The 27,877-nt window shown below is 33.7% G+C and overlaps 1 protein-coding gene across 1 annotated transcript in view; it reads right to left on the bottom strand.

The window, feature by feature from the left end:
* The window catches only part of Usp15-31 (Ubiquitin specific protease 15/31), a 134,921-nt gene that overhangs the window by 31,907 nt on the left and 75,137 nt on the right, over positions 1 to 27,877 (bottom strand). The window contains exon 2 of the mRNA XM_067775287.1: positions 1,443 to 1,646. Coding sequence (XP_067631388.1) covers positions 1,443 to 1,646 — 204 coding nt within the window. The remainder of the gene's footprint in view (positions 1 to 1,442; positions 1,647 to 27,877) is intronic.

The following is a 27,877-nucleotide window of genomic DNA, read 5'->3' as shown; positions in this document are numbered from 1 at the left end:
ATTTACTCAAGTTATAGTGTTTACGGACAGATGGACGGACGGACGGACATGGCTAAATGAATTTCGTTTTTCGCCCAGACTATTTTGATATATAGAAGTCTATATCTATCTCGATTAGTTTGTACCGTTACGGGGTACCGTTATGCGAACAAAATTAATAAACTCTGTGAGCTCTGCTCATCTGAGTATAAAAAGTATATAATTTATATGAGAAAAAATGGTGAATCACGCCAAACAATAATTAAGAAAGTTTAAATGTCTAACTTCGAAAGTTCATGCCCATGTTTTTGAAGCCGAAGCTCGAAAAAGATATTCCAATAAGAAAAAGTGGCGGTCGTCTATTTACTTTTCTAGTTTATGAAAACACTTAATTTGAAACAGCAATAACAAAAGGTTGGATTTCAAACTTGGAATGATCATATCAAATTTTTGGAGTAGTAGTTCGAAAAAATTATACCATTAAAATTATTATATTCAAATAAAAAAAATGGGGAATCACGCCCACATTTGCTTTTCCTGTTTATGAAATATGCTAATTTAAACAAGAACTAGGATATGGGAATTTTCGAACTTCGAAGGCGCATACTCATGTTTTGAAGTCAAAGTTCGAAAAAATTATACCAATAAAATAAGAGAAAATGGCGGCCATATATTCACTTTTCTTGTTTATGAAACATTTTGATTTGAAACAACAATAACGAAAGGCCAGATTTCGAACTTTGAAAGATCTTACCAATGTTTTGGAGTCGAAGTTCGAAGAAATTATAACAGTAGAATAAGAAAAATAAACGAATCAAGCACAAATGTTTACTTTTTTAGGTTTGAAATACTATAATTTAAAACTACGATTACGAAATGTTAAATTTCGAACTTCCAACAAGCACACGTATATTTTGGAAGCTAAGTGCGAAAAACGGAGAAAATACTTTTTTCTTAAAGCTAAATCTCAACTCATTTTCGAAACGCGTATTATTTAAAAGTCCGAAGTGAGCCTGGAAATAAGAAATGAAATACAAGAATTAGACTTATAGCCATATACGAGTATTTTTTGATTCCGACATCTTTTTGGAACCCACAAAGTGCCCAACATGCTTTGTTTAGCTCATCCAGGCTCATATAATGATACAGAAAATTTACTTCATATCGTACGATCATCCAGCGCAAGAAGGTAAATTCATTTATTTCAGACTCCTAAATGAGCTCACAAAATGCGTAAAGGCTCGGATAAATGAACCTTTTCTGACTCCGCATGTTTGCTGGGTTAAAAAAAAAAATAAAAATAAGAGTAAGATAACACTTGTTTCATGTTTTAGGATTTTTTTTTCTGCAGGCCATTAACGTGATTGCATAAACAAAAATTATATATGTGCATACTATTATAACATAAATCTATCTATCAGCATCAGCTTATGCTATAATTTAAAACATTGTCTACTACTCACTTTATACTGATCCAAAACGAAATATTCGGCCAATATGTCAGTATGGCTGAGACATTGTAGCACCGCATTCATAAAACATGTGTTGCCATGATTTTTGAGCCCCATAACGCCAGGTGTCTGATCGGCTGGCCATTGGTAGCTGCCGATAGGTGGCACGCGATCCGTGGTTGCAGCTGTGGACGCTGCTGTAGTATTTTTATTCGTCTGTAGAGCGTGAAAAAACGAGAATGGGAAGGAAGAAATTTATTTGATTACAAAATTCAATGTAGTGAGTATTTGGTTGAGCTTAAATACATTTTTTTGAATGTAATGTACGCTAAAACCTGTATTTATTAGCTACATAGCACTTTTGAATTTGCAATGATTTGATTGTGGATAAGAACTGGTTGAAGGCATATTACGAATTTTTAGAATTAAGCATTTAATGAATTAGCGGTTACTAAAAATTTTGCTGGAAAAAATTTTAATTTTTTTGTTTGATTATTTAAATGCTTAGAGCAAGCTGGTGCATTTCTTGCAGACAAAACTGTTACAAAAAAAATTTTAATACATTGAAAAAATTAAAGTAAAGTAACAAGCAAATATAAAAGTTATAAAAAAAATAAAATAAATACACAACATGTGTATAAAAAAAAATATACAAAATAAGAAAGTAAAAACAAAAGTTTTTAAAATAAAAATAAAAATTAAGGAATAATTAAATTATAAGAAAAAATAAAAATAATAAGAAAATATAAAAACAATACGAAAAACAATAAAAATAAAGATAATACAAAAAATTAAAAGTAATAAGAAAACAATTAACATAAGAAAAAAAAAAATAAAACAAATAGAAAAAAATAAGAAAAATATTAAGAAAAAAATAAAAATGATAATAAAAAATTTTAAAAATAAACGAAATCTAAAATAATGGTGAACATTTTAAATTATAAGGAAATAATAAAAATAATAAGAAAAACAAGTAAGGAAGGCTAAGTTCGGGTATAACCGAACATAACATATTCAGCTGAGAGCTTTGGAGACAAAATAAGGGAAAATCACCATGTAGGAAAATGAACCTTGTTGGGTAACCCTGGAATGTGTTTGTATGACATGGGTATCAAATGGAAGGTATTAAAGAGTATTTTAAAAGCGAGTGGGCCATAGTGCTATAGGTGGACGCCTTTTCGAGATATCACCATAAAGGTAGACCAGGGGTGAATCTAGACTGTGTGTGTACGATATGGGTATCAAATGAAAGGTGTTAATGAGTATTTTAAACGGAAGTGGGCCTTAGTTGTATATGTGAAGGCGTTTTCGAGATATCGACCAGGGTGACCCAGAACATCATCTGTCGGGTCGGGTACCGCTAATTTATTTATATATGTAATAACACGAACAGTATTCCTGCCAAGATTCCAAGGACTTTTGATTTCGCCCTGCAAAACTTTTTTATTTTCTTCTACTTAATATGGTAGGTGTCACACCCATTTTACAAAGATTCTTCTAAAGTTATATTTTGCGTCAATAAACCAATCCAATTACCATGTTTCATCCCTTTTTTCATATTTGGTATAGAATTATGGAATTTTTTTAATTTTTCGTAATTTTCGATATCGAAAAAGTGGGCGTGGTCATAGTCGGATTTCGGCCATTTTCTATACCAAGATAAAGTGAGTTCATATAAGTACGTGAGCTAAGTTTAGCAAAGATATATCGATTTTTGGTCAAGTTATCGTGTTAACGGCCGAGCGGAAGGACAGACGGTCGACTGTGTATAAAAACTGGGCGTGCCTTCAACCGATTTCGCCCTTTTTCACAGAATACAGTTATCGTCATAAAATCTATGCCACTACCAAATTTAAAAAGGATTGGTAAATTTTTGTTCGACATATGGCATTAAATGTATTCTAGACAAATTAAATGAAAAGGGCGGAGCCACGCCCATTTTGAAATTTTCTTTTATTTTTGTATTTTGTTGAACCATATCATTACTGGAGTTGAATTTTGACATAATTTACTTATATACTGTAAAGATATTACATTTTTTGTAAAATTTTTTTTTTAAAAAGTGGGCGTGTTCGTCATACGATTTTGCTAATTTTTATTTAGCACACATATAGTAATAGGAGTAATGTTCCTGCCAAATTTCATCATGATATCTTCAACGACTGCCAAATTACAGCTTGCAAAACTTTTAAATTGCCTTCTTTTAAAAGTGGGTGGTGCCACGCCCATTGTCCAAAATTTTACTAATTTTCTATTCTGCGTCATAAGGTCAACCCACCTACCAAGTTTCATCACTTTATCCATCTTTGGTAATTAATTATCGCACTTTTTCGGTTTTTCAAAATTTTCGATATCGAAAAAGTGGGCGTGGTTATATTCCGATTTCGTTCATTTTAAATATCGATCTGATATGAGTACCCAGGAATCTATATACCAAATTTCATCAAGATACCTCAAAATTAACTCTAGTTATCGTGTTTATCGTGGATGGGCGGAGGCCAAATCAATTTCTTTTTTCGCCCAGAGCATTTTGATATATAGAAAGAAGTCTATATCTATCGCGATTAGTTTGTGCCGTTACGAGGTACCGTTATGCGAACAAAATTAATATACTCTGTGAGCTCTGCTCAGCTGAGTACAAAGATAAAAATAAGAAAATATACAACATGTGAATAAGAAAAAATATACAAAATAAGAAGGTAAAAAAAAATTGTTTTAAATAAAAATAAAAATTAAGGAAAAATGAAATTATTAAAAAAAATAAAAATAATAATAAGAAATCAAATAGAAATAATAAGAAAATATAAAAACAATACGAAAAACAATCAAAAATAAGAAAAAATAAAAATAATACAAAAAAATTAAAAAGCAATAAGAAAACAAATAAACATAAGAAAAAAATAAGAAATATATTAAGAAAAAAATAAAAATGATAAGAAAAAAATTTTAAAAATAAAGAAAAACTAAAATAATGGTGAAAAATTAAAATTATCAGCAAATATTAATAAATAATAAGAAAAAAAAACTTGGTAGCAAAAGGTTTAAATTATGGTATATAATTCATACATATATAAACAAAACATTGAAGAAATTTATGTTTCAAAACGGTTGAACTTTTAAATATAGATAGACGTTGATATTATTAAACCAGTTCAAAATTTAAAAAATGCGTGAAAAATTACGCAATTTTTTTAAATTTGTATAAAGTACTATACAATTTCGAATCAAAGATCTTTAATATCTACACTTGAGTTCGTTTCAAAACGCCTTATCTCAAAATTCGGTTGAAAAACGCCCTATCTCAGAATTTTTTTTTTTTGTAGTAAGCGCCTTAGCCATTGTGAAAATGTATTAAATTCAAGCTCCTATAGGGCGTTTTTGAAACAAAGTTTTCTGGGAAACGGCGTTTTCACAACGGCAGCCGAAATAAGGTGATACTCCACTCAGCAGTTGATATAAAGACTACTAAAAACATTGCGATTTAATCATTGATTTTTTATTGCTTGATTTTTTACTGTCTTGAATCACCGGTGAATTATTTGAATTTGTTTGTCAGATAATATTAATCTGTTATTTTTTTAATTTCATTTAATTTTTTAGAATATTGTTTTTTATTGAAATTATTATGATACATATTTTTTAGATGGCATTTATTTAATTTTTTTGTTTTCAAATATAAAAATATATAAATATAAAAATAAATGAAAGGCGCGATAACCTCCGAAGAGATTTAAGGCCGAGCTTCTCTTCCGATTTGCGTCGTGTTCCTTTTAATTTTTCCTACAAATCTGCAAGGCAGATGAGTTTTCAGTGAGAGCTTTTCATGGCAGAAATACACTCGGAGTGCCTGCCAAACACTGCCGAGGGGCGACCCCGCTTAGAGAAATTTTCTTCGAATTGAAAAAACTTGTTTCTAAAATTTTGATGTTGCTTTGCCCGGGGCGTGAACCCAGGATCTTCGGTGTGGTAGGCGGAGTACGCTACTGCAGGAAATCTAAATTTTTTGCTAAATGAAGATTTCCCAGAAATTTGGTATTTTTTTACTTAAATTTACAGACTTTATTGTTAAAACAAATATAGAATAATAGGAAGAATATTTAGAAAGATTACTCAAATGTGGAAGTCGTGAAATTATGCAGGCTTGTTATTTTAAAATTTAACACAAAGTTAGTCAGGGTTTACAAACCGTTAAATAAAATGTTACATTTTTTATGTTTATTTATCTCGACGTTTTATTCAACTTTTTTAACACAATTGCTTTATTCCGTGTTAAACTTTCACTTTGTTTAACATAATTTATTCCGTGTTAATTCTTTTTTAACAGAATTTCTTTTTTTCTTTACAAAATTTAATTTTAACCTAAAACTTAAAACAAGAGTATTGAATAATTTTTGATCTTGCAAAAACACAATCTTTAAAAAATTAACTGCAGAAAATAGAAACTTAGGTTTGTTATCTAAATATTTCCGATAAATTTGCTGTACAAATCTTTTGTTTTTGGTTTAAGCGGAGAGTAACTACTGCTTAGTGTATAAAAACATTTGTAAAGCTATTTTAATTTTTTTTTTGTACTTTTTTAAATATTTTTGGAAAAATCTCATATAGGGCGTTATATAAAGGTAGTCCTTAAAATTTTTTTATCATCTTTTTATTAATTTATCAAATATTTTGTGAAAAATTTTATTCAACACGACATTAGGACGGACAAAGTTCCAGCCTTTTTTCCCAGGAGTGGGATTTGAGTCCGCACTCCGATTTGTTGACATACACGCTCGACCAACGCCACGTTATGCTGAAATCTTTCAATTTAAGGTAAACCATGTACTTGGAATTAAATAATTGATTATTTAAAATTTAAACACGCGCTCTACCTTTACAATTTTAAATTCCAAATTCTTTTACAAGAGCTATTGCTAAAGTTTTTTAGTCAAAATTCAACAAGACTATGTCTGTATTAAAGGAAAAATTGCCTTCTTTATTTATATAAAGGTAGTCCTTAACATTTTTTTATCATCTTTTTATTTTCAATTTTTTAGTACTGCCTAAAAAAAGGCAATTGCAACTTTGATTAGTAATTTAAGTAATTCCTAACGCCGTTCTTTGGCGTTGCTCGGACGTACTATGTCTATATCTATATTCGGCTCAGGTGACTGTAGAAAGATGTATGTGTGCTACATATAAATCGGTGAATTATTATAACTGTTCGATGTTCTTGATATTATTGGAGCGGGTGAGTTGGACAAAGAGGATGAATGTGGTGAATGATTCTTGTTGGCGATTATTCTCATAATTGGCGAAGCCGTATAGTGCAAAGCAATCGTTGTTGGTGAATATGATCACAATTGTTGAGGAAGTAAGTTCAACACATTGATTATGTAGTGAATTTTCATTGCTGGTGAATGTGCATCATAACAAGAGAATTCCACCTCGTTTGTCAGCTACTGAATTTGCACAGCTGATAATCGTGTTGAAATTCGCATACTCCTGAAAATCTAAAAGAATCGTGGTGAAAGTTGGGCCTTCAACGAGGTGGAATTCTACAACGCCTGCAACACTCAGGAGGCTAGCCATGAAGGAATGGCGTAATCTTCTAAATAGTTCGACTTATGAGTTACGTAGCTCAAATTTTTTGATCAAACATTGCACTGTCATCGAGTTTTAAACTATATTTCAGCTTTCAAGTCTCTAGATATCCAGGATGTTAGTTAAAAATCGATTGCAAGATTCCCAATTTAAAACTAGTTTTCTAAATATCTCGATCCATGAGCCACCTAGTGGAATTTTTTTAATAAGATATTGCTTTGTCACCGGCCCAAGTTTCATGTCTCTAGGTAACCGGAAAGTTACTCAAAAATCGATCGCAAGATTCCCCCCGTTTTTCAAGGATTTGTAGTTATCTCAATTAGCACGCCACCTAGCGGAACTTTGTTTTCTATTAATTATATTGTCACCTGGTCTCGAACTATGTGCTAAGTTACAAGTCTCTAGGTAACCGGGAAGTTAGTTAAAAATGGACTGAAAGATTCCCAAATTAAAATTAATTTTCCTAATATCCCGATCCATGCTCCACCTAGCGGAATTTTTTTGATAAAATATTGTAAATATATCTCCAGCTCACGGGGAAGTTACTCAAAACTCGATTGCAAGATTCCCCTCTTTTTTAAAGGATTTGTAGTTATCTCACTTAAAGCGCCACCTAGCGGAATTTTGTTTTCTGTAGATTGTATTGTCACAATCGTATTGTATTGTCACAGATCGTATTGTATTGTCTCGAACTGTGTGCCAAGTTTCTAGTCTCTAGGTCACCGGGAAGTGAGTTAAAAATGAATTGAAAGATTCCCAAATCAAAATTAATTTTCTTAATATCTCGATCCATGCGCCACCTAGCGAATTTTTTTGTTCAAATATTGCATTGTCACCGGGTTCTTACTCACGGCCCAAGTTTCAAGTCTCTAGCTCACCGGGAAGTTACTTAAAAATTGATTGCGTTTTTTCAGGGATTTTCGTTTATCTCGATTCGTCTGCCACCTGGCGGCATTTTGTTTTCCACGAATTGTAGTGCCATCGACTCGCAAACTATGTGTTAAGTTTCAAGTCTCTGGATCACCGAGAAGTTAGTTAAAAGTCGATCGCAAAATTTCCATTTTAAACTTAATTTTCTGTATATATCGATCTGTGCGCCACCTAGCCGATTTTTTTCGCTTGCATTGCAATGTCTCCCAGATCTATCTAAGTATCAAGTGTCTAGCTCAACGGGAAGTTATCGAAAAAGACTTTTCCGTGGGTCAAAAATTCGTATGGAAATGAGGGGACAAACATGAAAGCGACTTAATATATAGGATCTAGAAGACCCGGCAGACGTTGTCCTGCCCTAAATTTGGCCTATCTGCATACATTTTAATAAACTTTTTCTGTCTGACTCTGCCCTCCGCCCTCTTCACTTTTTCCTAATCCTTTTATTCACTCCTCCCTCCGCCTTTTTCGCTTCATTTATCTCCATCTTCGTCTCATTCTATCTCTTTCTCAATCTCCTTCTCTCTTTTCTCTTCTCTCAATTTCTTCTCATTCTTCTGCATCCTTTATTGCCTGTCCCAGAGGGTGTATGTATTTTATTCCAGTCCCAGTCCCAGTCCCACTCCGAGTCTCAGTCCCAGCCCTAATCCGAGTCTCAGTCCCAGCCCTACTCCGAGTCTCAGTCCCAGTTCTAGTCCTAATCCCAGTCCCAGTCCGTCTCTGGATAATATATTACTCTGTACTAAAGCACTCATCAACAGCTTTCATTTGATATCCATATTGTATAAACACTGTCTAGGCATTCACTGGCCCACGTTTTGGCCTATATCTCGAGACCCTAGTCACCCAGGGGTATGAAAATTACCGACACAACTAAAGACTCTCCTGAATTAAGAAAAATGTCATAGTACCTCCAAATCGCGGGCCCCCCTCAGAAACCCCCCACCCTCTCGGCGGGCCTGGTGATGTGCTATACTTGATATCATTCGCTATAATATTTTTTATTGATAAGCAGGTTCTTTAATTAAACACCAAGCAATTACACGGAAGTATATCCGCACCACCTGAAAATATGAGTGCCACTGCGTATACGTAACATTTTATTATTACGTATAAACAAATAAAAAAATTTGCAATAAAATAATATTGCGACTATAAACTGATATATAACCTACCCTATCTCTCAAGTTAGATCAAATTACACACGGGGTGCAAAACAAATTCAAAATCGGTTCAGTAGTTTAGGAGTCCATCGCGGCCAAAAATGTTGTGAAACGTGTTTTTTATATATTAAGATAAAAAACAAAAACATTTTATTCAAGCTTTGGACACTTTAGAGTTTTGAATACTCTTCAATCCTTCTTTAAAATTTCAATTGTCTGTGTTTAGTTCGTTCCTAAATAAATTGTTCTGCAATTAACTTTTTCCTTATTTTTTTTTTCAGAACGTAACATTTTATTTTATTTAAAACGGTTTTTTCTGTTGTATGTATTTCTAATTTTTAATATTTCTTTTTAAATTTTTTGGTTTTATTTTTTTGTTTATTTGGTTTTTATTTTTATTTTTTACAAGTACACTTTTGTTTTATTTTTTATTACTTTATTTTTGTTTTTCTTTTACATTTGTCAATTTTATATTTAGGCTTTGGACATTTTAGATTTTTGAAAACTCTTCAATATTTCTTTAGAATTTGAATTGTCTTAATTAGTTCCTGAATAAATTGTTCTTCAATTAAACTTTTACTTATTTTTTAAACATAACATTCTATTTTATTTTAATATTTCTTTTTCAATTTTTTTGTTTTTATTTTTTATTTTTTTGTTTATGTCGTTTTTATTAGTTTTGTTTGTTTATTATTTTTATATTTCTTATTTTTTTATACCTTAGTTTTTCTCTTATATTTGTCAGTTTTTTATTTCAATATGTATGATATATATCTTTTAAATTATATTTATGCCAAATTTTCATTTTAAAATTTAGTTTTATTATTTTCAATAATTCGAACAGAGATTTTACCGAATATAGATTCAATTAGAGCAAAATTTGTTATAGTAAGTAATTTTAGAAACAATAAACCTGATTTCATACCAATTTCTAAAAAGTTCCATTTGGATACGGATTCACTGTACATACACTGTACATTAATATGTACAATTAAAATGTTCTTGAGCTTGAAATAAGGGCCCTCGTGCGGAAATGAATTTGGGTGCGAAGCAAAATTGCCGCCAACGTAATTCACAACATAATCAAATGAGTGAGTGAATGGCAAGCAAAAAGGTAAGAAACTAATGAAAAACTTATGAAAACAAAGCCAAAAAGTTAATCAATACAGCGCCGCAACATTTTAACGCTTTAACGGCAATATCGAATTCAATAAGAAATTCGGGCATGAATAATAGAAAGTGCATTTGTTTCGACTATTTGGTAGCTAATAATAAATATCGTATTTATAGCGGATGAGTAATATAAAGTAATAATAGAAAATATGTATTTAATGAACGAGCTTTGCTCATATTGCTTTATACAATGGTTTTTGTTATTGTCTAAGCTTTGGGCAATTGAGGGCGAGCAGTTTAATAAGAGTTATAAATGAGTAATTTTATGTGCTTGTAAGCGTATGAGTCGTGGCACAGTGGCTGACGTACCCGACCAAACGCCCGGGGTTGCGGGTTCAACTCCCACCAAGCATTCCTTTTTTTAAATTTATAAATTATTATTATTAATGGACTGTATTGAGTTTATGGGGTTTTTGATTTAATGTAATCCATTTATTGAGTTGGGTAGTTTTAGTGTTATTGGTGTATTTAAGTCATGGGAGGATGCATAGCATCAGTACACCTTTATTTATTTAATTTGGGGGCGAGCACTGGGGGGCTCTGAGGCTTCGCTCTACTGAGCCACCTCATCCTCTATTTGAAGAACCCTTCAAAGTGTGATATGGAGGCGAGCACTGGGCTCTGATGTATTAGCACACCATCCGAAGAACCTCGATTTTAATTAAAAAACTCAAACTATGTCTTTAGAATATTTCACTAACCAGTTGAGAATTACAAGCACACTCAATGGCTACTGAAACAAACGAACGAAAAATGTTCATAGTTTAAGTCGCTTAAACAGTTATTGATATTAGAGATAAATTGTAAAGTTTACAAACGGCGACGGTTACTAGGACAAGTTTCTGAATTTCACTTCTTCATCAGCTAGCTTTTCGGGACCTGAGCATTGAACTCGAATCTCCAACATTCATACCAGTGCAAAGGCAGATGCCTTTAGCTACTCAGCCATATGAATGTCCCGTTGCTCGCTTTACAATTGGTCTCTAAGAATGACCTTTTTGTTTCTATTCCTTTTATTCACTATTTAGGCACAGCGGAGGTATTAAAAACAAATACTGTAAAATCCAAACAAATGTTACTAAGCTTTCATAAGCGCGCCTAAAATCATATCCGCACTATTAGGAATAAACTACACTGAAAGAAAAAGACTGGTAAAATCAACCGAAATACGGGTCAATTCAAACGAAATTTCTGTCAATTTTTACCCATCGCAACAAGATGCTGAATCAACTGCGCACAAATCGTTGACCGTTTTAGTAGTCAAATGAACAAAAAAAAGTTGTTGCGACAGCTTTGTACGAAAGTACCTATGTTACGGCATTTGCAAGGCAGATCAGTTTTCACTGAGATCTTTTCATGGCAGAAATACACCCGGAGTGCTTGCCGAACAGTGCCGAGGGGCGACGGTTACTAGGAAATTTTTCTTCTAATTGAAAAACTTTATTTCTAAAATTTTTATGTTGCTTTGGTCGGGATGTGAACCCAGGGTCTTCGGTGTGGTAGGCGGAGCACGCTAACATCACACCACGGCGGCCGCCATATACATACGTAAATATGTGCATACATATAGTACACAGCATACATAAGTACAAAGTAGAGAGCGCAGTGAGCGTAAAATTCTCTTTGAAATTTGCTCATGTATTGACTGTTGATCGCTGTTGAAATGACCAGTGAGATCAGTTGTGTTAACAAAAAAATCAGTTAGATTGATTAGGAATCTGTCAATTTTACAGAATTTTTTTAACTTACGAGCGACAATTTCTCATCTGTTTAAATGACTAAACCAATTTGTTCGCTTGACAAAGAACTCGGTCGAATTAACCATCAATTTCACCGAATCTCCGTTAAGTCAAGAACAACAGAACCGATTTGTTGATTTTACTAGCACCATTTCTTTCAGTGTACATACAGAGTGTATGTGCCTAAACAGTGAAAAAAAGGAGTAGAAACAAAAAGGCAGTTCTTAGAGACCAATTGTAAAGCGAGCAACGGGACATTCATATGGCTGAGTAGCTAAAGGCATCTGCCTTTGCACTGGTATGAATGTTGGAGATTCGAGTTTAATGCTCAGCTCCTGAAAAGCTAGCTGATGAAGAAGTGAAATTCAGAAACATGTCCTAGTAACCATCGCCGTTTGTGAACTTTACAATTTTTCTCTAATTTCAATAATAGAAAATATATATTTGTAAAAAAATACAAAAAAGTAAATTATAAAAAAAAAATTACAACTCTCATTTATCGTTAGAGATGCGTCAATTAACTTTGCCATAGACGGGTGTCGGTCTTCTGTTGTACTCAGTCAACTTCCAAACAGCTTGAATGAAAGTAAATATAAATAAAGTAGATACGAAATATATTCAGCCAGGCGCGAGTAGACAAACTGCTTGAGGGCAACAGTTCAAAAGCGCAATAAATGAAATGAGACTAAATACACCTACGTATATATTTGTTTGTATGTCGTATGTGGGCTTCTTTCTATAGGTGAGATTTAAATGTAGTTAAGCAGCACTGGTGGGCGTTGTGCAAGTAAATGATATTTGGTGGGCGTCAAGTTGAATATGGCAATTGCCAATTTTGTTTGGTTGCAGATGCGCTAAATACGACTACCATAACTGTTAATTTAGCAAAATATAGGGTGATTCAATTTGGAAAAATTATGCAATAAGTATTTTTTTCTTTGTAATATAGTTTGGTTGAATGTGTTTATGTGATTGCAATTAAATACAAGTACTTAAATAAAAATTATTTTCTACTTTTGCAAGATAAATGAAAGTAAGAACTGTTTAAAGTAGCATGCTGTTGAAACATCCTTTATGCAAAATTTTTTTTTTCAATCGAAGTCTACTAACAAACGTTCAACCGTTGATGGCAGAGAAGTAAAATGTGATGTCTACCTTTTTTCTGCGCCAGCAGGCGGTGTAAAAAGGCACTATTCCCATAGTTTTATGTGCTGAACTTTCTTTCTGTGCATGTAAGAAATAACAAAATATGTTTGTAGTTTTTATTGCATAAGTAAAAAAGAAGTACCAGAAAATATGAAAGCAATAAATTTTAATGAACATTTAGAAAATTTCCGTTTGGCATTATGGCCGTTTCGGTAAAAAGACCACGTCAATAACGTTGAAAATGTTACAATTTGAATTTTGACGTTGTGACCATTTCATATAGTTTTAACTTCAATTGACCTTATGGTCATAAGCCAATTGGTAAGTAGAAAGTAACGATGTTCGATTACACTGCCTAACAAAATTTGTTTTATTGCCTAAAGTTTTTGATCACATTTTTTGTGATCCTCGTACTTTTTCACAACCAGATACATTTCAGACTAGCCGAGCTGTTATTTTATTAGGGACGGGTACTTTATATGACCCGGGTAATTTTTGGAACCCATGGCTTATTTATCGACCAGGGTGCTTTCCCGAAAATGCATATAATTAATTGCATATTTCGAACGGGGTCGTTGTTTTGACCTTTTCTTTAATTTTTCGGAATCAGGATCTCTCTCAGAAGGAACGAATAGCCACATTCGTCCGACAAAATTTTGTTTTATTGTCCACAATGAGATTCAATGGGATAAATAGCGAAAAGAAATAAAAAAAGAAAAACAAAAAAAAAATTGGAAAAACTTTGCAGACGAAAAGCTGCAGCCTTCTCAGAACTGTGTACTTTCTCGGAACCAGTTAGTTTTAAAGATCCGATTCCTGTTTCTTTTGTTTTTTCAGACTCGATTTCTTTCTTTTAGAACACAAAAAAAAAAAAAAAAAAACAAAAAAAAAAAAAAAAAAATATGTGTCAACCTTTATCATCATTATCATTCGTTTGCGCTTAAGCAACGTCTAAGCGATTTCGGCCATTTCGTTGGGAGCATAAAGGGAGATCAATTCTTTCTTTACCTGCCTCTTCCTACTAAGTGGAGGTCTCCCCCTGCTTTTCCTCCTAAACTGCGGAGTCGACTGAAATATTTTCGTGGCCGGAGCATCTTCGTCCATTTGCATAAATGACCTAGCAAGCGAAACATTTGAGTTTTTATTCACTGCACTATCTTCATATTTGCGTAAAGCGCATACAGCTCGTCCTTGTACCTTTTTCAATAGTCGCCGTCGACATCACAGACAGGACCACAATCCTTTCGGAGAACTTTTCGCTCGAACACTCCAAGAGCCATTTCATCTTCTCTCGAAACCGTCCATGATGTCGGGCCATACATCAAGACATGTATGATGAGCGACTTGTAGTACCGTGATTTTTTTTCCTTGAGAGAGGACCTTACTTTTAAATTGTCCACTCAGTCCAAAGCGGTACTCGTTGGCTAGAGTTATTGTTTGTTTGATTACAGAGCTGGCATTGTTTTTTATTTTAATGCTGGTTCCCAAGCAGACGAAATCCTTCGCAGTCTCGAATTTATATCCGTGTCAACAGTGACGGGGCTGCCAAGGCCCGAACGCGTCGATTCTTTCTTGGATGACAGAAAGTACTTCGTCTTGTTCTCATTTACCGCAAAACCCACATTTTTGCTTCTTTATCTAATCCAGAGCAAGCAGAACTCACGGCGCATTTGTTAAATAAAAATAAAAATAAATGTAAGGCGCGATAACCTCCGAAGAGATCTAAGGCCGAGCTTCTCTTCCAATTTGCGTCGTGCTCCTCTTGATTTTTCCCTACAAATTGGCCGGACGGGACCTACATGTTTTATGCCGACTCCGAACGGCATCTGCAAGGCAGATGAGTTTTCACTGAGAGCTTTTCATGGCAGAAATACAATCGGAGCGCTTGCCAGACACTGCCGAGGGGCGACCCGGTTAGAAAAATTTTCTTCTAATTGAAAAATCTTATTTCTAAAATTTTGATGTTGCTTTGCCCGGGAGTTGAACCCAGGGCATAATATCAATACCATCAGCATACGAAAGTCATTGTAATCTCTTTTAATATATTGTACCAGCACGGTTTAGTTCTGCTGCTAGAATTATCTTTTACTGGTTTGACAATTCGTACTGTGAAAAATAACGAATCTTGATACATAACGGACTCCCTAATGCAGGGAATGCATCTTAAATGAGCAATTAGATATTGTAATACGTAATGGATTAAGTTATTATCTAACAAATATGTAACTAACGGCTGAATTTAACAAATTAACTATCTTCCACGTGTGTCAATATAAAATTCATATGTAATATTTCCTATACATACAGTTTTCGACAAATAATCAGACACGCTGAATTTTTTTAAGCAGTAGACAGCAGACATTTTCGCATTTTTGATTACCTGATGGGAAATTAGAGAATAATTTTAACTTTCCTTATAAAGGAAAATGCATGAAAACTTTTAGAAGGAATTATTTAACAAAATTTCAACTGCTGAGTGAAATATCATCCTGCCTCGATAGACGATTCGAAACCTCGCAAGCATTGGAAGACGCCCTAAAACAGAATTAGATGAAGGAAGTACATCTTTATTTCAAAAACATCCTATAAATTTCATAAATGCTCAATCTGATATTACAACAAAGTTTCACGTGGTCTAAATCATATCGCTCTTCCGATATCCATTTAGACCTAAATTTTCAGAAATTAACAATGCAAATAAATTTCCAGCTCAAGCGCTGCCAACTTAATGCACTGATTTAAAGAGTAATAGAGTGGATTACAGGAATAGCTGAAAGGGGCTAAAATGAAAACTGAATGTTGTTATTGGTACTATTAACAAGTTGTTGACTACTTATACATACATATGTACACACAAATGTTAACTTACTCGTTCGTCTATAAATAAACAATACGTGCCAACATTGATACGCGCCAACCAGCCACCCACCCACCAAGCCTGAAACTCAACCACCAACACCTGTTTGGGACTATATTTAAAGATACTTTAGTACGAGTTAGTATTAATCAGATGAAAAACAAGTAAGGCAGGCTAAGTTCCGGTGTAACCGAACATTACATACTCAGCTACCAAATTACAGCTTGCAAAACTTTTAAATTACCTCCTTTTAAAAGTGGGCGGTGCTTTTACTATATTTCTATTCTGGGTCATAAGGACAACCCACTTACCAAGTTTCATCGCTTTATCCATCTTTGGTAATGAATTATCACTTTTTCGATATCGAAAAACCGAAAAAGTTCGTTCATTTGAAAATAGCGATGTGAGATGAGTGCCCATGAACTTACATACCAAATTTCATTAAGATACCTCAAATTTACTCAAGTTATCGTGTTTGCGGAAAGACGGACGAACGGGCGGACGGACGAATATGGCTAAATTAATTTCTTTTTACCACGAGATCATTTTGATATATAGAAGTCATATCTATTTCGATTAGTTTATACCGTTACGGGGTACCGTTATGCGAACAAACTTAATATACATACTCTGTGAGCTCTGCTCAGCTGAGTATAATAAAAGGTTTTCGTGAGGTTAGGTAAAAGCAAATGATGAATAAAGGCGTGGCGCCAAAAGGGAATGGTGAGGCGTAGATACACTTCAATGGGCAGTCAAACAAAGTAGCTCAAATATATGCACGAGACTGCATGTAAGTGAAATACTACTTACAATATATGTTAGTATGTCTGAGAGTGTTTGTATATATTTTTGTGATGCTTGGCTATATTAGGGTGAAACGAAAAATGTTTACAAAATATTTCTAACATAGCTGATACAAAAATATAACCAAATTTATGTATTACACATATAGAATAGGCATGTTTCAAACATTTATAAAATTTCATTAAGGCTGGGTGCGAGTTTGCCTAAATTGCGAAAAAACCAAAATCACTGAAAAGCGTCGGTGAAGCAATTCCAACCAAAAAAATTATAGTTTTTTTTCAGCATACTTTTTGATCTAAATTCAGACGTCAAATTTTGAAAAAAAAAATTATTTATATTTTATTTAGTTTTTTTTTGTATAGTAAATTGATATATGGGTATAAAATATGCTTCGCAAGACGCGTGGGTAATGGAGCGTGTTTAGTTTGTATGGCGATTCTTTGTAGAATTCGGTGGCGATAAATCCAAATGGCTCCGCTGATGGTAGCAGTACAATTCAGAGTTCCTTGTGGAACAAATGTGAAATATAATAAACATACATTGGTCAGCTGGGTGGACTCAGTGACAAAAAATATGTTATTGAGGATATGCCTAATCTTGCCACGTTATAGCATGGACAACATGAGGTGTGGACAATCGTCTTTTTTACAATATTGTGTTCCAAGACGCCCGCGCAACAAAGTTTTAAGAGCTGAACTGCCATAAATTTAGTTGTTACCCAAAGAGCTATTCCTTCCATCGTCCGAGGCGCCTTCTGTTATTAAAACATGCACAAACATCGCAAATTTTGACATTTTCTAACTTTTACTAAAAATAAGCAATTTAGACTGTCAAAGAAACTCGCAAAGTTCCAATCGATTTTTACCTAAATTAAAGCAGTGCTGGATATTTCTAGTGGAATATTAATTCAGGTACCTAAAATTTAGGCGAACTCGCACCCAGCCTAAATATTCATAATTTTTTTCTACAAAGCTTATTTAAGAATTGTATGATAAATCGTTTTTAAAAACTAGAAAAAAAATCAAATTTATCATTTTTATACTCAGCGTGCTTTGCACACAGAGTATATTAACTTTGATTGGATAACGGTTGGTTAGATATAGACTTCCATATATCGAAATCATCAGTATCGAAAAAAAAATTTGATTGAACCACATCCGTCCGTCCGTCCGTCTGTCCGTTAACATGATAACTTGAGTAAATATTGAGATATCTTCAGCAAATTTGGTACACGAGCTTATCTGGACCCAGAATATATTGGTATTGAAAATGAGCGAAATCGGATGATAACCATGCCCACTTTTTATATATATAAAATTTTGGAAAACACAAAAAACTTAATTATTTTGTAAATAATACACCTAGAATGTTGAAATTTGACGTGTGGACTGATATTGAGACTCTTGATAAAAATTTGAAAAAAAAAAAAATTTAAATGGGCGTGGCACCGCCCCCTTGTAATAAAAGAAATTTTACAAATATTATTAATCATAAATCAAAAATCGTTAAACCTATCGTAACAAAATTCGGTAGAGAGGTTGCCTTTACTATAAGGAATGCTTTGAAGAAAAATTAACGAAATCGGTTAAGGACCACGCCCACTTTTATATAAAAGGGTTTTAAAATGGTCGTGGACGAATAAAATAAGCTATATCTTAGCGAAAAAGAGCTTTGTATCAATAGAATTTTACTTTTTAAATTGAATTATAACATTAAATTGGAAAACAATACAATTTTTCAAAATGGGTGTGGCACCGCCCCTTTTATGACTTAGCAATTTTCTATGTTTTGGGAGCCATAACTCGAAGAAAAATTAACGGATCGTAATAAAATTGGATACACAAATTTTCCCTATACCATAAAATATTTCTAGTAAAAATGGACGGGATCGGTTAAATACCACGGCAACTTAGATATGAAACAAGTTTAAAAGGGTCGTAGACTAGAATAATAAGCTATAACTTAGCAAAAAATAGTTCTGAGTCAATGATATTTCACTTATCAAGTTTTATTGTAAGAGGGACTGGGAAGACATTTTTTAAACGGGCGGTGCCACGTGTTATGTAGAAAAGTAATTTATCTGAAATGAAATGTACAATTTTAGCTCACGCTGAGTATATAATGTTCGGTTACACCCGAACTTAGACACCTTTACTTGTTTATTTAAATTTTAAGAATTGAAAAAGCCCCTTCTAAAACTGAACTCCCGCTCTTAACAAGGGTTAAGTACCTTGGAGTCGAAATAGAAAACAAGCTGAAATGGAAATTCAATACTTTAGGAAGATGTGGCTTTACACAGCGGCATATGGCCTACCCTATCGTACGGAGCGATGGTGTGGTGGCCAGCCCTAAAAAGGAATACAACATTAAAAAACTAAACACAGTAAACGAACCGCCTTTGGAGGGGTAATAGAGGCACTTAGGTCGTGATAAATATTATCTTTAACCAGCTACGACGAGACCTCAACATACATCTTACAGCTATTACCTCTGCCATCAGAATTCGGGAGTCTAGATGCTGGAACGGGGATCAGTATGACTCGACAACAGATTATTTTTCGTCCTCTTTAAACTTGGAGACGAATTTTAAGGCGAGGATACCCTCGAGAATGGATTGGTCAGCCGGCACGGCATGTAAAGAGGTTGTGAACTGACTCTATACTGACAACTGCAAAATGGACTGCGGTGTGGGTTGTTTGTACGCCCTTAGTAGAAAATATTTTGTTTTGCTCCATCCTAATGCATGCATGTACATATGTATATGAATTCGAAAATGTCTGGCGCGTTTCGGTTTTGTTTCACAATAAAAAAAAACTATTGACTAGTTGTAAGTATTTTGTCCATTTCGATGTCATACAAACAAATAGACATGTTTCCGCTATAATATGACGTGTCTTGTTTTTATTTTCTCAAGTTTAAGTTGCCGGCAAGGTCATAATGCTACATACATTTATGAACTTTAGATATTTTAATTAATTGCGAAACATGTGACACTTTTAACAATATATTTACACTTATGCAAATGCAAATGAAATAACAAGTAAGGAAGGCTAAGTTCAGGTGTAACCGAACATTACATACTCAGCTGAGAGCTTTGGAGACAAAATAAGGGAAAATCACCATTTAGCAAAATGAACGTAGGGTAACCCTGGAATGTGTTTGTATGACATGTGTATCATATGAAAGGCGTTAATGATTATTTAAAACGTAGTGGGCCTTAGTTCTATAGGTGGACGCCTTTTCGAGATATCGCAATAAGGGTGGACCAGGGGTTATTTTTTTTATTTTTAGGGGTGACTCTGGAATGTGTTTGTACGATATGGGTATCAAATTAAAAGTATTAATGGGGGTTTTAAAAGGGAGTAGCCCTTAATTGTATATGTGAAGGCGTTTTCGAGATATCGACCAAAATGTGGACCAGGGTGACCCCGAACATCTTCTGTCGGGTACCGCTAATTTATTTATATATGCCATACCACGAACAGTATTCCTGCCAAGATTCCAAGGGCTTTTGATTTCGCCCTGCAGAACTTTTTCATTTTCTTCTACTTAATATGGTAGGTGTCACACCCATTTTACACAGTTTTTTCTAAAGTTATATTTTGCGTCAATAAACCAATCCAATTACCATGTTTCATCTCTTTTTTCATATTTGGTACAGAATTATGGCATTTTTTTAATTTTTTCGTAATTTTCGATATCGGAAAAGTGGGCGTGGTCATAGTCGGATTTCGACCATATTTTATACCAAGATAAAGTGACTTCAGAGAAGTACGTGAACTAAGTTTAGTTAAATTGTATTTAAGATATATCTTTTTTTGCGCAAGTTATCGGGTTAACGGCCGAGCGTGTATAAAAAATGGGCGTGGCTCCAACCGATTTCGCCCATTTTCACAGAAAACAGTTATCGTCATAGAATCTATGTCCCTACCAAATTTCACAAGGATAGGTAAATTTTTGTTCGACTTATGGCATTAAAAGTATTCTAGACGAATTAAATGAAAAAGGGCGGAGTTACGCTCATTTTGAAATTTTCTTTTATCTTTGTATTTTGTTGCACCATATCATTACTGGAGTCGAATGTTGACATAATTTACTTTTATACTGTAAAGATATTAAATTTTTTATCGTGTTTACAGACGGACGGTCAGACGGACGGACGGACATGGCTAAATGAATTTCGTTTTTCACCCAGATCATTTTGATATATATAAGTCTATATCTATCTCGATTAGTTTATGCCATTACGGATTACCGTTATGCTAACAAAGTTAATATACTCTGTGAGCTCTGCTCAGCTGAGTATAAAAATTAGTGACATTATTTGAATGAAAGTGAGTTGAGGGAGGTATTTAATGGAAGTGGACATTATTGGTTTTAACCGGAGATCTAAAATTACAGTTCCCGACATTTTCAATTAAAACAATGATTAATGACCACTGTTTTTAAATAACTGTTATATGCCGGTATTGCGGGTGTCAGTGTCTCACAGAGGAAGACCGTTGCGCAAACAAAATAAAGATAATGGTCATTACCGAAAAAATATAAATCACATTCTGTTAAGATATGTAAATGTATTTAAGCTTACCGAGTTGCTGCCTCCGCGATGTGGTGGTATGGTTTTCCGCCTACCACATCGAGGGTTCTGGGTTCAACTCCCGGCAAAGTAATATCAAAAATATTGAAAAAAGTTTTTCAATTAGAAAACAGATTTTTTAATCGGGATCACCGCTCTGCAATGATTTGGCAAACATTCTCGAGTGTATTTCTGCCATGAAAAGCTTCTCAATTAAAATGCATCTGTCTTGCAGATGACGTTCGGAGTTGGCATAAAACATGTAGGTCCCATCTTGCCATTATGTAGGGGAAATTAAAAGGAGCATGACGAAAATTAGAAGAAAAGCTCGCCCTAAATCTCCTCGGAGATAAATAACGGTGACTTAGATCTAGCTACTTAGAGAATCGTTGGGTAGCAACGATAAAGCTCCGAATGATACCGATCTCGACTTTAGATAAATCCTCGGGAGATCCAAGTGAGTCGCGACCGAAGTACTTTCTGTTAGTTCTGGCAAAAGCTGGACAATCAAGCATAAATTGATTTGGTGATTCCACCTCATCCCTACAGCCATCTTGATCCGGTTCTGTTGTACCGATGCGGGCTAAGAGATACGCTTGACAGTTATCCGCGATATCACTATGGCCCGGGACCCAGTTAATCTTAATTGTAAAATAATTCGATGCAGACCACCCTCGATCGCACTGTAGTTGAGCTTAAGGCCTTGATAGCCGCTTGGCTATCAGAGTAGATGTTAAATTCCCTAACCGTAGTAGCACTGGATAGCATTTAATCCACCTCATCCTTAATCGCAGCAACTTCCTCTTGGAATACACTGCAGTGATCAGCCAACCTAACTTGCGGCTTACATTTAGCTCTTGATAAAGGGAGGGGGAAAAAGGAACGGAAACAAAGGGAGAGGAAACCAAAGGATTGTTACCAACAGTTTATGGGTGAAAAAATATCGGTTTGTTAGCGACTTTTTATCGCCGAATCATCGGTTTCTTATTGATTTTTATCGTCTTGTCATCTTACAGATGTGTCATAGATTTTATATTTTATCGGTATCTGTTTCATAACTGATAAAACGTCCATAACAAATCGTTAACTCGCGAATATTAAATTGGTAACATTCCGATAAAAAATCTATAAGTTTTTGAAAGCAAACTTGAATACCTTTCAATAAAAAATCGATGTTATTTCGATAACAAATTGATAGCTTTTCGATAGCAAATAAGTCCTTTTTCTATAAAAAGGCAAACATTTTTCGATGACAGAGATATGTTTTCCATAAAAATTCGTCTTTTTTGATAACTTTTCGCTAACAATTTCTTTTTTCGACAGCAAACCGACAACTGTTCAATAATAAATCGACAACTGTTCAACAATAAATCGATAACACGTGTATAATCCACGATTAGTATACTAATAACTCTTCGATAACAAGCTGATTACACGTTGATAAGAAACCGATAACAATCGGGTAACAATAATAGTCCGATAACTTTTCGCATCTTAAATGTATTATTTCGAACTCTTCTAAATGATTCCAAAATAGTCTCGAAATAAGCCTGAAATGTTCCCCAATACCTTCCCTCTCTTAAATTTGATTCAGTAGCTAAAACAATTCCGAATAAATCCAAAATCACTATGTTGAGAGTCCCGGAATGATCCGAACGTTACTATTTCAAAGTCGTTATGGAAATAGTTCCTGCATGACCCCAAAAATATACCATCGAAACGTACCTAGTATGATTTTTGTTGTAATGTTAAGTCTACATTCTGCGAATTCTAACAGAGCAGACGAGAGATTTACCTTTCCCGAAACCTATTTCGGTAGTAAAATAACAGTTTAAAAAAAACGATCTCAGTGATGAGAAAATATGTGAAAATAAAAATTCATCACTGAAAAGAGAAAGATCGAAAAAAAAATTCAAAAACACACATATCTTACTTGAGTAAACCTTTTTTTGTTCTTGGATATCGGTTGTTAACCGTAGTGAACCGAACTGTTTCTTGTGCTTTAAGAGCACCTTTCTGAGGTTTGGATATAGAAAAAATACGTAAAATACGATAATTTGGGCATAAATGTATGTACATATATTAACACTGGCGGCATCTATTCTAAGGATGAGGTTCCCTTAGAATATTTTTTTTTTTGTTTTATTTAGTAATAAAGGTCATTGGAAAACACAATTGAGCGATAAATTTTACGCCACCTTGTAAACACATACATAAATGTACATACATATAAAAAATTTGTTTACTTTTCCTGCCTTATCAATGAATTTTCTTTAGTAAATCTCAAGTTTCACGGCCAAGTCTGACGTTCACTAATTTGTCTGCGCTTAAATCTAATAAACAAAAAATTGTTGCCGGAATCGTTGATCGATAATTATTAAATTAACGTTGTCTGCTGTTATTATTGCATATAAGTAGATACATATATATTACTTTTGTATGTAGATATGCATCGCAAATTAATAAAATTTCGCGCGAAATTTTTAGTATTCCTTTCACAAGGTACATAAAAAATAATAGATTTTGATGATTTGAAATTGATTTTTAATTGATTTAAAATTCAGTTAAATATAATGACTTGATTTATTTGGTCGCAAATTCAATAAATGACTCATGGGTTATTCCATAGTGACGGGTGGAACATTTTGACTGAAACATTATGTAGTTTATATTTAAATAGTAATTTTGGAAGTTTTAAAATTTACCACTTAAAGGCGAATACTCATTTCATACAAACAACTATCATTTTCTATAAGTGACGGGTGGAACTACGAAAATACCTGACTATGAAAGTAGATGAATTCACTTTACAATTTGAGGTTAACTATACAAATCTTTTTAAAATTGGCTATACCATGTGTTTTTATGAGAAAGTTACATCAAATGTTTGCCTTAACATGACTTGTATACTAAACAAAGAAAATATAGAAGCTGATTTTAGATTGTGACGGGTGGGACAGGTTGCATTGGAAGTACATACTTATTATGTGAATATATTTCAACTGACTGCTTAACTTAAAGTTTATTAAAGAAGATTACTAGAGAATTGGTATAGCTGCTTCAAAATCATTACATTCGAGTTTTAATCCGTGGCGCCTTTTCTATTTATTTTGATTTTTACATATGTAAATACCACTTAATACATACTTAATGGCCTGTTTGTGTATTTAAGTGCGCAAATATTTTTTGGCATCGTTTTTTTGTCTTTCTCTTTTTTAACAGTCCATACAAAGCTAGTTTAGTTTGCAAACTTGTTTGACAGGCAATTTCAAACATCAGCTCCCCAGCTATGCTATGTTAATTGCGCAAATTTTTGCAGCATTTACGCTTTAGTCGTCTACGTTTCACCGCAAATTATTCACCCAATTTCTCATCTTGTTTGCTCCATATCCCTAGTATTTGTGTAGATAATCGAAATGAGTACAGCTGCTAACAAAAAAGCTAGAAACACTGCATATGACTACGAGCTTATTTTACATTAACGTTTTTTGAAATCCGAAATGGTCGAAAATAGGAATGTAGGGACCTCATATAAAATTTCTAACTGATTACGAAAACAATACAAAACTATTAAGAAAATGATTCACAAAAGCAATCGTGAAATGATTAAGAAATAGTATCGATATGATTCTTAAAATTATTTCAAAGATCTGCTGACAACAGTGCCTAAATGGATCGTAATGATTCTGTAATGATTCAGAATTATTTCGAAAAGTAGTATCGAAAAGTTTCGAATACAATCTTTAAATGATCCGGAACTAATACAACGAAACGATCCCAACATAGTCTCTGAAAAGCCAATGAATTTATACTAATACAAAAACTAGAATTATCTAAAAGAGACCTGCTATATTCTGAAGAAGTCCCAAATCTATCCGAAGATAGTCCCGAAATGAGATTGAAATGGTCGCGAACGGATCTCGAAAACAATTACGAAGTGTTCCTGCGATAGTGCCGAAATTATCTGTAAAACATCTTAAAATTATCTGAAAACAATCTCAAAATGATGCAGCAAGCAATTTCAAAATTAAACGGAGTGACAGTTTATTCGGCAAATTTTCTTCGTTCTAAATAAATAATTTGAGCAAAAACAAACAGTACAAAAATTTGCCCATAAATAGATAAGAGGCTTAATAATATTTTCTCACAGCCAAATGCAGAACTCTCGCTCGCCACAAGAATCACCTAAATCGGTATCGAAATAAAAGCAGGTTCAACTAAAAATAAATAAGAAAATAACTGCTTGGTATGTTTTAAATCCGAAAAATCGAGCTTCTCTTACAATTACTTACTTTTTAATTCTTCCTACAAATTTGGGGGACAGTTCTACTTGCTTTATGCCGACCCCGAACGACAGCTGCAATGCAGATGAATTTTCACTGAGAAGCTTTTCATGACAGAAATACATCAGAGGCGAAAACCCACCACGACAGTCGGGTAATCATCAATAAAGAAAAAAAACTCACATGTCAGCTATAAGAAAACCGCTATTCGAAGTTGTACCCTACGGACACTTATAAGTTCGGCAAACAAACAAGAAACCACTTTCTAAAACCTTCGAGTTTTTTTATATTAAATCGTATTTCAATTGCAAGGTGTTCGGGAGTTCTCTAACTGATTGAGTAATTTCATGCCTCTAACCCATCTCAAAGAAAACCGGAACGGAATAGAATTGAATTGCCATTTTGAAATACTTTAGAACTCCTAATCAAAATCAAAATAAACTTTTTAGATGTTTTTTAGAAAATGATTAGTAATAAACGTAAAATGGCGCCGTAAATCAATCTTAGAATATAGATTTTCTGAAACCTTTAAGAATTTGTTGTGTTGTTTATTGGGGCACTGTGTAAACGAATAATAGAATAAAATAATTTAAAAAAAATTTTTAGTTAAACGGTTTTATTGTAAACAATACGTACATTAAGTAATAATAATACTAAAAGCTATAAAATAATTAGGTAGGTCCTAGGTACTAGTCATCACACTCCTCCTCAATTTAGGGCGTTGATCAGACAATTAAATAAAAGCGTTGGACGCGTAAAATTTCCATTGATAGTTATATATAAGACCAACTGAACCTTAATCAGGTTATGCTACTCCTCACATTTTTAGAAATTTCACATAAAACCTTTTAACTTAAACATTTGTTTAATTATTTTATTTTCAAGTTTTTAGTCTTTATTTAATTGCCTATTATTTCTCATTATATTTAGTTCATTTAGTGACTCATTATTACAAGGACTCTTTCCTGACATATTGTTACAATCTAAGTCCTCAATACATAATCCTTCCCAAGACTTTACTCGACTCTGCGCCACGTATCCCTCCTCGAACTCCAAAATGTTTTGATGTCACTTCTACCGGACTGTATGGAATATTTGTTCCAAATGTGAGCCAAATCGGACCACATATACGATTTTTATACTCAGCTGAGCAGAGCTCACAGAGTATATTAATTTTGTTGGCATAACGGTACCCTGTAACGGCATAAACTAATAGAGATAGATATAGACTTCTATATATCAAAATGATCTGGGCGAAAAAAGAAATTCATTTAGCTATGTCCATCCGTCCGTCCGTAAACACGATAACTTGAGAAAATGTTGAGGTATCTTGATGAAATTTGGTGTGTACGTTCCTAGGCACTCACTCAGATCGCTATTTAAAATGAAAGAAATCAGACTATAACCACGCCCACTTTTTCGATATCGAAAATTTCGAAAAAACGAAAAACTGCGATAATTCATTACCAAGGACGGATAAAGCGATGAAACTTGGTAGGTGGGTTGACCTTATGACGCAGAACAGAAAATTTGTATAATTTTGGACAATGGGCGTGGCACCGCCCACTTTTAAAAGAAGGTAATTTAAAAGTTTTGCAAGCTGTAATTTGGCAGTCGTTGAAGATATCATGATGAAATTTGGCAGGGACGTTACTCCTATTACTATATGTGCGCTAAAATTTAGCAAAATCGGATGACGAACACGCCCACATTAAAATAAAAATTTAAGTCAAATTTTTACAAAAAATTTAATATCTTTACAGGATATAAGTAAATTATGTCAACATTCAACTCCAGCAATGATATGGTTAAACAAAATACAAAAATTATAGAAAATTTCAAAATGGGCGTGGCTCCGCCCTTTTTTATTTAATATTTCTAGAATAGTTTTAATGCCATAAGTCGAACAAAAATTTACCAATCCTTGTCAAATTTGGTAAGGGCATAGCTTTTATGACGGTAACAGTTTTCTGTGAAAATGGGCGAAATCGGTTTGAAGCCATGCCCAGTTTTTATACACAGTCGACCTTCTGTCCTTCCGCTCGGCTGTTAACACGATAACTTGAGCAAAAACCGATATATCTTTACTAAACTTTGTTCACGTACTTATATGAACTCAATTCTATCTTGGTATTGAAAATGGGCGAAATCCCACTATGACCACCCAGTTTTTCGATATCGAAGTTTTCGCAA

Source organism: Eurosta solidaginis, chromosome 3, assembly GCF_040869045.1.
Source record: "Eurosta solidaginis isolate ZX-2024a chromosome 3, ASM4086904v1, whole genome shotgun sequence".
Taxonomy (NCBI): Eukaryota; Metazoa; Arthropoda; class Insecta; order Diptera; family Tephritidae; genus Eurosta; species Eurosta solidaginis.
The sequence above is the reverse complement of the archived record's forward strand: the minus strand, read 5'-3'. Positions and strand labels throughout refer to the sequence as shown.